General features: G+C 37.6%; 1 protein-coding gene across 2 annotated transcripts; it reads right to left on the minus strand.

Moving 5' to 3' along the window:
- Positions 1–1,434: 1,434 nt before the first annotated feature.
- On the minus strand, positions 1,435–9,902 carry rragd (ras-related GTP binding D). 2 transcript variants are annotated; one of them, XM_079458130.1, is made up of 7 exons: positions 9,512–9,822; positions 7,542–7,837; positions 7,263–7,462; positions 7,064–7,178; positions 5,737–5,879; positions 4,451–4,599; positions 1,435–2,763 (listed from the first exon to the last, which is right to left on the minus strand). In XM_079458130.1, exons 1-7 carry the CDS (start codon positions 9,654–9,656, stop codon positions 2,612–2,614), a joined length of 1,200 nt encoding a protein of 399 aa, XP_079314256.1. In that variant the 5' UTR covers positions 9,657–9,822; the 3' UTR covers positions 1,435–2,611. The 2 variants fall into 2 exon arrangements, with proteins under 2 accessions (XP_079314256.1, XP_079314257.1); XM_079458131.1 differs by lacking the exon at positions 1,435–2,763 and adding an exon at positions 3,970–4,360 and having other exon boundaries at positions 9,512–9,902.

Genomic DNA, 9,902 nt, shown 5'->3' on the forward strand with positions numbered 1-9,902 from the left:
TATTCATGTTTATAGTTCTACCTTCATTTCCATGAAGGTTATAAACAATGTAAAATGTGAAAGTGGGTCACACAACTGTGAATAAACTGTTAAATGTTGATTACATTGAACGTTCGCCTCAGTTCTTGAAAATGAAATGGTTCTTAGATTTGTTGGATGCCGAGAGTCTAAATTATAAGTTATCTTTAACGAAGCACTTCTGAATTGTTAATAATAATATTCGGGCTGCATATTCATGTGTCAGCGGGAGGTAAACTCACAAGTCAGATCCGTCGCGTTTTTCCAACGGTTTTCATTCCGACGGGAAAACAGCAAGGTCAAAGCCATGCAGGATGGATGCTGGGCTGTCCTCTCAGAATCTAGGGCTGTTGATCGGGGGCAAACGTTATGCAACAACAAAGATTACTTTTAAGAGACGTTGGATCTGAAGATGTTCTGGACTTCCTGCTGTTGAACCACAACTGCAGCCGACTAAAATCCAGCTTGATTAAATCATTTTTGAGAATTATTTTTATTTGCTTGTAGGAAAGAATTGGTTAACAGGTCACTTTTTTATTAACTTTCATCAATATCAGTGTACAAGATTACATTAACACGTCCCTATATCATTAAATAACTCTCATTTTATTCAATATAACAATTTGTAGTTAATGTAAACGTAAATGTGTTCACATGTACCGAGCAACGCGAAGGCTGTTCTGTTTTCACCCAATCGATGATGCTCTTGTGAAGGGCCCTTAAAGCCTTTTCTTAATGTGAAAAGAGACAGCTTAAGTTTTGAAGCAATCTAATCCTCAATGACAGCCTCAATCAACCCTGCCAGTCTCCGATTGGTCCTTTCACTCGCTGCTGACTATATGTGCCTGAGAACTAGGAGTGATGGATTTAAATGACACTCGGTTTGACAGAGCAACACCCAAGCTATTCAAAATGATGATATACCCTTTCAATATTCGAACATGTTCCCATTTATAAGAGAGTGCTTATACTATACCCTCTCCCTGCGCTTTAACAATACATGCAAGGAAAAGCCCTCGCTCACAGATGGGCCCCTGTTCTTGCTGAGTAAATAGCGCCCGGCCTTCTGATAGAGATTATAATACTAAACATGAAATTGTCTTACATAACACATTGTAGTTTCACTACAGATGATTTTGTGTGCGTCCAGAGAGGAGCAGCTCTTGCGTAATCGGCTCTGACCTCATGAGATTTACCCAGAATCCCGAGGCAAAGGTATCCCCTGGGATTAGTGCTGGTGCTGTAACCCCGCAGCGGGACGCCTCCCACTGCAAAGGCATTAAAACCCTGACAGCAGACAAGCCACTGAAATCAGTTACATGATCAAGGCGCTGGAGCGTTGGCGTGTCCACGCACTTCCTGTGACGGCAGAGAACCTCATTATTGGCACGGAAAAAGAAAATGTGTGTTTGAGTTAATGCGTGAAGATTTCCTGCATTTAATTTAGAAGTATATAAATATTATTTATGACAAAGTAATGGAACAAAAATGCTTTTAATATTCAATCAAATAAATAAATAAATATTTAGCAAATTAGCATTCATTTGTATTCATAAAGACCGCATATTCAGATGCAGAACAACCATTTATATGTCTTTTGATGTAACGTTGTTGTGTTTGCTGACATGTTTTTGCTTTAGACACAACTAAGAAAGTAAATCAAGTACTGTAAATTGTCATATCTATCAAAAGTATTGCAGGGGTAATGAAAACAGTTTATAATAATTTCAAAAAGGAAAATTGCTGAACCATAAAAAAGGTTGTGCCACTAGCATTGTGAAAACAATATGCGTGTTTAACTTTATAACATCAAAATACAGCAAAAATCTTGAAAATTGTGATTTCAATCAACCTGCACAACATTGCATGTAGTGGAACACATATCATGCTTGTTTTTCTGAACATAAAAGCAATGTTATAACAATTTTCAGAAAGGTTTACACTTATCTAACAAATGGCTTATAGTTGACTGCATATTAAGCTGGAGAGAGAAAAAAATATGCTTCACGTTTTGATCAAGGGGTTAAATATATATATATATATATATATATATATATATATATAATTTGCTCTGATCTGTTACTTTTTTGTGTTCAATTTGACATTAAAATAAGTACATAAAAGATAAAGGACTTGACTCCTTGCCTTATAATAAACATTTATAATGTGTGCTGTCTGGTCTGATTTCGCTGGTTTTTACCTTATTTACCTTCAACACATGTAAGTACGTAACGTTGATGTTTTATGTTTCAAACACATATTGCAATGAAGGTGCAAAAGTTACGATGCATATATGCAACTATCATATTGTAAAAGCTGTTTGTGCCCTGAAAAAGCACTTGAAGCAGCATGATCTGATGCATCAGACTTAAAAAAACGATTAACATTAAGAATGTTGCTACCTCACAGACAGTTAACACATGGGCGACTAAGTTCAGCAGTGCAAGGCTTTGAACGCACAATGCGGTGTGTATTGACATTCTGGATGCCTGTGGAGCAGTAAGTGGCCCTTCAGAACCAGCGCACAATCAAGTCTGCGTGAATCCTTCACTTCTGAGTCACAGCAACAGGCAGGACAGCTTTCTGCTGCTCTTCAATGGTGATGCAACTGAGATCCATTAGGCACCGTCTGTCTGCTCCAGCGTCTCTGGCTTAGAAGCTTGCGATTTCTCTGCACTTGTAATCGCACATCAAAAACCTCCTCTATGGCTTTCTTGAAACAGTGGAAATTGTAGTCGATGAGTCCTGTGCGCCACAAAATAAGTGTGTAATTAGAAAGCAGCAGGAAGATTGGACGGCTCCTTTGAATCGCTGCATAATCGTAAGTTGTTGCTGCCAAGCAGGCTGACAAACAACAGTGTTTGTTTTATTCAGAGGACCGAGACGGCATTTCACTTTGATCCAGAGATAAAAAATCGACACGAAACATTTACCAACATCTACATACAGAAAAACTTTGAAGGCTGCTCTAAAACACTGCCTGATTGATGTCATCAGAGGCAGAGATAATGAAATATTAAGTTTGAACAGAAATATTGAATACAGGCCCATAGCAACAGCTCTAATAGCTTGAAGGTGAAATCAGTAATGTTTAACATGTAAATGAAGCGATATTGCGTTATGTTGCACGGAACATGCATGTAAAATAGCTCTTTCCCTGCTAACCACTGCACGGAAAAAAAAACAAAGGCTATTTTAAAACCATAAGGCCATTTTCCAAATTAAGCGATCGTGGATTCAGAGGGGAAAGACATATTCTGATTTTAATTTTATAACAAATTTTTGATGTAATCATTTTTGTGGATTGATGTAATGTCGACTTTGTTTTTATATTTCTTAGATCCCGACACATTCCCTTACAGTCCCGTGCATGGAATTTAATCTTCATTGGCCACCCAAGGATTTCTCAAATGATCACATTGTCTCATATCAGTGCAGCTCAAACCAGTTAATGTAGCTGAAAACGAGAACACGGTCTACTGTATAGGCAAAATCCTTTTGCTTTTAAATCTGTACCAGTTACAAGTATTTTTCAATGTTGTTTCATCACAATTTACGGTCACAATTTTATGTCAAACTCACAGTCATGATTTTGTATTAATGTAGAGATTCTTGTGCTTTGCTAAGATGTTTTTACGGGTGGTTTCTTACTAGCCCAAGTCAAAAGAGCCCACCCCAAAGCCTCATAGTCTTTATGACTCGGTTTTGTAAGTGTAACCCTGTGGGATTTTTTTATTTAATCGTCTATTGAGAAAAAAGTATAATCACTTACGGGTAATAACAGACCTCCGCTAGCACGATATTATACTATTTCTTAGCACAAAAAGTACAGAATGAGTTACAAACATACCCCAATTCATAACCCTACATATCAGAAATATTAACGCTGATGATTGGAGTAGCAGTGAGAATGAATAATGAAGAAGATATTAAGAAGACAAATCACCCGAAAATATTTGACCATTTACTTACAATCGTGTCATTGCATTCCTGTGACTTTTCTTTGGAAGATATTTGAACAAATGTTGGTAACTAAACTACATCGGCCTCCTTGACTTCCACTATATCAAGATGAGATAATAATGTTTTTTTGAATATTCTAAAACAATCATGTCTTTTAATGTGCATTTCAACTAATATCAATCAAATTAAAATGGGTTTGTTTTGATTTAATCCATAATAACTAAAAACTACAGCCAACTAACACGATAAAAACATGATTTTTGAAACTTTTAAAAACTGAATTATCTCATTTTGGAGCCAAACTCTTCATATGGACAAAACCACCAAGGCACTTTTCAAAATATCTTCTTTTGTGCTCCACAGGAGAAAACAAAGAGTCCTATAGAGGTGATGTTAGGTTAAATCGTTTTTTTGTAACTACAGTATCCTCCGATAACATATTAGGCGGGTCGGTTCAGATAGTGCTCACCTTTCCTCTCAAAACTCTCCTCTCTAATGAAACACACCAGAGCGAGAAATTTGGTGACTTCCTTAAGGTACATGACAGTCGTGTTGTTCAGGTGAATTATGGCCATGGACTCTTTGTCATAAGGAGTTCCTGTCTCATCACCAGTCAACCTAGGAGAAACAGATGTGAACAGCTTTTCTTTTGAATGTGATAAATGCTAATAAACAGTTCTGGCATGTTGCCTAAAAACTCAAGGAGCGCGCCTATTACTGGTTCATCAGGAAGTCTCTTCTCCTCTTCAGCTTAACAACAGACGGTATGTAGTCAAAAATTATCTTTAAATTTAGCAGCGCAGAACAGATGTTGATTAAAAATTAATGAAATGAACAGATGCCCTGTTATAATCCTCTGCTTTTCTAGCTAAACAATTTGAAGCTATTATGCGCCGATATAAATATATAAATATTTTGACTCGAATGATGCTTTTCAAGTTGCGGAAAAGATGGGGAATAAAAGGAGCTGACATTGTAAAGGGTGTAATTTAGGCTTCCTCGCATTGAGAACATTGAATCAATACCAACATGGTAAACAGGAAATAAATCAGTCATCTTTAAAGCTGAAGTGTGTTACTTCTGTGCACTAGCGTTGCCATACAGAACTGTCATAACATTGATTGTATTTGAATAGGTTCACTGCTCCATCTTCCATTGCTTGGACAAATGGACAGCCCCTTCAAAACGATTGGTTGAGCAACTTTTGATATCGTTTTTACACATCTGGGGTGACTACTTTTAGAGTAAATCATGGCTTTAAGTCACCGACTAAGACCACAATTCACAGGGTCAACCATCCTGCCTGATTCCTATGCGTCTGATGGTGCTGAGGTGACTCATCTGCTCATACAGGCCACCGTGAACTGACAGCTGGGCGGCTCGGGGTCAGGCCTGCCTTTATGCACCTACCGAGACCCCTGAATCATAGGACAAACAAGCTCGATGGTGCCCGACGTGCCAACCTCTGCCCTTTCAATGCTTATCGCCTCGTTAACATATCCTGGAGTTACATACTACTAATCCACAAAAGATTAGAACACAACCAGCAAAGGATGCAGGGAAATCTTTGCATGCTAAATTTTATTCACATGTGCATCGTTGCAAGCTTCGCAAAATTGGTTAAAATAATGAAAAACTGTACATTATAATAATGATTTGGACATAGGTTTGTTTAACGGAAAGGAAAATGCATGCCGTTTCATGGGACCAGGTAATGTCATGTAATTGTGAAGACCGAATTAGTGCGTCACTCACCCGTAGATGCACGAGATGTCAATAACAACATCTATCATGTCACAACACAACTCGTAGGTCTGCATATCCACCGGGCTGCTGTCTGTCGCTATGTAAATCTTACTGACCACATCAAAGAGAAAAGCCTTTTCAATCCCTGAATTCTGCAATAAGAGTACAACATGATGGGGTTAGAGGTCAGCTGCTATTCTTAAGATGAAATGCAGATAGTATACACATCCTATAACACTTTGAAGTGGAAATGAATTACGCAAAACCAACTATCAACTATACAGCAAACACTCTGCTAAGAAAAACAACAATCTAACTCTACAAAACCTTTTCTCACAATAGTAAAATGACTGACTGTGATTTATTAAACTTAATAAATGATATTGTAAATCTAAAAAGTGACTTCCGTTATTCAATAGCATTTTATTGAGCTATATATTATATCTTATGATTCTATAAATACGTCAAAATATTTAAAAAAACATGCATACACGAACATGATTTACATATAAGTGAGGAGTGGGGAAATAACATTAAATATGAATCCATTAAAAACAGACAATGCATAAAAATACACATTATTTCTGTAATACTATGAGTGGCAAGCAGATGGTTAAGAGATTTCAGCTTCATTATTTCAAGTCACAAAATGGTTCAACTCTCATCTTCAAAACATCTCTTTTTACCCTCTCCTGCCACCAGCTGGCTAATGTTAAAACAACGTTTTAGGTATTTAGGATATTGCACATATAAATTGCTTTCCTTATTAAAATGAAATAAGCACACCATTAAATTATATGTTGATAGAAAGGAGATTTACTGGGATTTATAATGATGAATTGTACTATAAGGCACTATAAGAAACAATTTAAACAGTGGCAACAAAATTATTTTTTACATTCAGTATGAATAGATAATAAGACCGTACTGATCAGCACTTGAGTTTAGAGTCCAGTAGGCTGACAGCTGAGGGAAAGTAAGTGTTTCGGAGTTTGCTGGTGTGACAGATGGTGGTGGTGGTTACACTTTCAAAAGCTCAAATGCATTGTTAACATGTGCTTGCATTAAAGTCAAAGCTCATTCCTTCAGTTAATATCTAATCTGTTGTTACGATGTTAACAATTTGAGCTCCGCTCTTTCCATGCATAATTTTAAGAAACCAAAGAAGTCAATAATTGGCAACTTGTGTAAACAAAAGAAATCTCTGATGTTAAAAGTCACTAAGCAATCACATAATCCAATCCAATGCTAAGAATTGGGTTTAGTATGGTTATCTTTGCTGCTTTTGAAGGACGACCAGACAGCATGACCGAAGATGAGTTTAATATCTACTCACAGATATGAAAATGTTGAGCAGATTCTCAAGAGTCGGAAGCTGAGGAATCAGTTTCTGCACGACTTTGCTGAAGGCCTCGAAAATCGAATGATCATAGATGCTTGTCAGGTAAAAGCTGCAACGAATCATACGCTTCAAATCACAGCTCCAATTTACAAAAATCAAAATAAAACACTGAAACAACAACAAGGACACAAACCTTAGGTGTATTCTTTCTAAACCAGCATCAGCTAGATCATCATTGGCTCGTTTATGGATGTCACTCTGTTTCTCAATCTTGTGGTCGTCTGACAGTCCGTCCACCTTGTGGATAAACACCTCGAAGTTGATGTCTGGATTGACCTTGTAGGCCCTTGTCACAGTGAGGTGAAGTCTGCCTAATGCCTCCACATAATCGTCCTACAGAAATAAGATTTTTTTTATGATGCGTTTACAAAGACTTCAATACAAAACGATGGACTGACAGACACACAGATACCTGTGAGTCTATCACAAAGATGAGAGCCCCCGTTCCACGAAATATCATCTCATAGTCAAACGTGGGGTCGAAGAAATCAATCTGACCGGGGAAGTCCCAGATTTGGAAGCTGACAAAAGAACTGTTGGATACATCCTCCCGGCAAATCTTGTTGGTGCTCTCCAGGAAGAGCGTTTCGTTGGGTGACATCTTGTGAAATACAACTTTCTGAATGGATGACTTGCCGCTTCGCCGCAGGCCCATGAGCAGAATTCGAGGTTTTACCTCACTGCTGAACGGATCGCTGAACCCCAGAACTGTCAAAGACAACAACACACTCACGTCATAATCGACATTGTAGGCGTTTGTTTGTAAGATAAGAATGTAAAAATGTTATAGTTAAAGTATACACTACCGGTCAAAAGGTTTTGAACACTTACTCACTCACTAGTGAGAATAGTAAGGTCATCAAAACTGTAGAATTTCACAAATGAAAACTATGAAGAAAATCTAAAACTTGTAATAATTTAGCATCTTGAATGTACCTCTTGCCAAACATTTACAGAAATTTTCTCTTGCAATTTTTCTCAAGCAACTTCCATGAGTTCCCATCTATTTTGTGCTCTTACTGGCTACTCCTTTTCTTCATTCAGTTATTTATTGTTCAATAAATGTGTATTAGTTTTTAATAAAAAGAGTTTATATTTGCACACTTATATTTTCATCTGAAAACTAATTTCAGATAAAACGTTTTTAAGACAATTAGAAACTTTTAATTCAAGTGTTCAAAAACCTTTAAAGGCCCTTTGCTTTGCACACGCACACAGCTTTAATACTTTACCAAAAAAAAACTTTCTGCCAGGACATTATCCCAAAATATTAAGTTTACATTTCTGTAAACACAAACACAATGCCGCGTAAAATTTTAAACACAGATAATAACTGCAAAAATTAATACGCGAAACCCCTTTATACATTGTGCTGTACCATACATTCAGTTTCTACTAGGAGAGTGTTTACTGAAAAAAACAATCTGATGTTAAACAAACAAATGTACAGTTAAACCCTAAACAAACTGAATCGGATGATCTCCTCCTGCAACTTTTTTTATGCGAACTTTATAAGCATGGGAATAAACCCCTATTAGAATCTTCTTCTTAAGAACCTGGCATGATGCTTACAGAGTTATACAGCAAGTATAATAAGAACTGAATGGCAGTGATTCGTGGAGTTGATGTGTGTGGAGTTGTGGGCACTGCCCACGTTGGCATTCCACTCCTCCGATCACGTGTTGCAGCTGATGTGACAGTTGTGACCTTGTTCACTCTCAGCCGAGGAATGTGCACTGCATTTGGAGAGACGGCGAGCCACTTCAAGTCCAAAATACAGTCTTAAGAATCCTGCCGTGTTTATGCCGGGACATTGAACAGTAAGGGAGTGCTATTATGGGTTTGTTTCACACTGTAGACACAAAAACTGCTTCCAGGAGAGAGAGGAATTCAGATATCTGAGGTTTGGTTTCGAGGAATGATTTGTAAGCAATGTCTGATTTAAGGAAAACCTGCTTGGAGACTTTGCCTAGGTCAAGAGTGAATGTCAGCTGAAGGTCATATAGTGACCGAAAACGAAAGCCCCAAATTCGACAAATAGAACCAATTCGAAATGTCTTAAATATTAACATTAATATACATACAGAATTCATTAGTATACAAAAAACATGCTTTTATATATGTTATATATGTTATTTGTATTAAAGAAATAGGAACTAAAAAAATCATTATGATAACAACAGTTGTCCCATAACTAATACAACTATTGTAAAGCAATTCAATTTGCCACAAAACCACTTTTACTATAGTAAAATAAAACCACGTCCTTTATTTGAATTTTCCTCTCATTTTCAGGGAATACTTGCCATGGAAACGTCTAAAGGAACGTATACGCCACTTTAATGCACGTTTAGTTATTATGAGCTATAAAAGAATCACAACCTCCTTCTTCATCGCAGCCGCAGTCTCCGTCCGCGAATGCGTCGAAATCGTCATCGTCCTCATAACAATCGAAGGGCAGCGCGTCGATTTTCCCGTAAACCTCATTGTATTTCCCTTTGCTTGTCATGGTCCGATTCTGAGACATTTAATATGCCGAGGCGGTCAAACTTTTTCACGCTGTCACCTGATATGACCGAGCCATGGTGAACTTTAACCTCCCCGCTCTCTCCTCCGTACTGAAATACCAGCCGCCTGCGTGAGAAGTCACGGCACACTGCGACCATTCATCACCATCACAAAGACAGAGTCTCATGAAGTTACTGTACATGTGTATTTTGTGAAAGAGGACGCCTCCCTTCTCTGAGCAAAGAGGCGTGGAGTCTTCGTGAAA

Source organism: Barbatula barbatula, assembly GCF_947034865.1.
Source record: "Barbatula barbatula genome assembly, chromosome: 6".
NCBI lineage: Eukaryota > Metazoa > Chordata > Actinopteri > Cypriniformes > Nemacheilidae > Barbatula > Barbatula barbatula.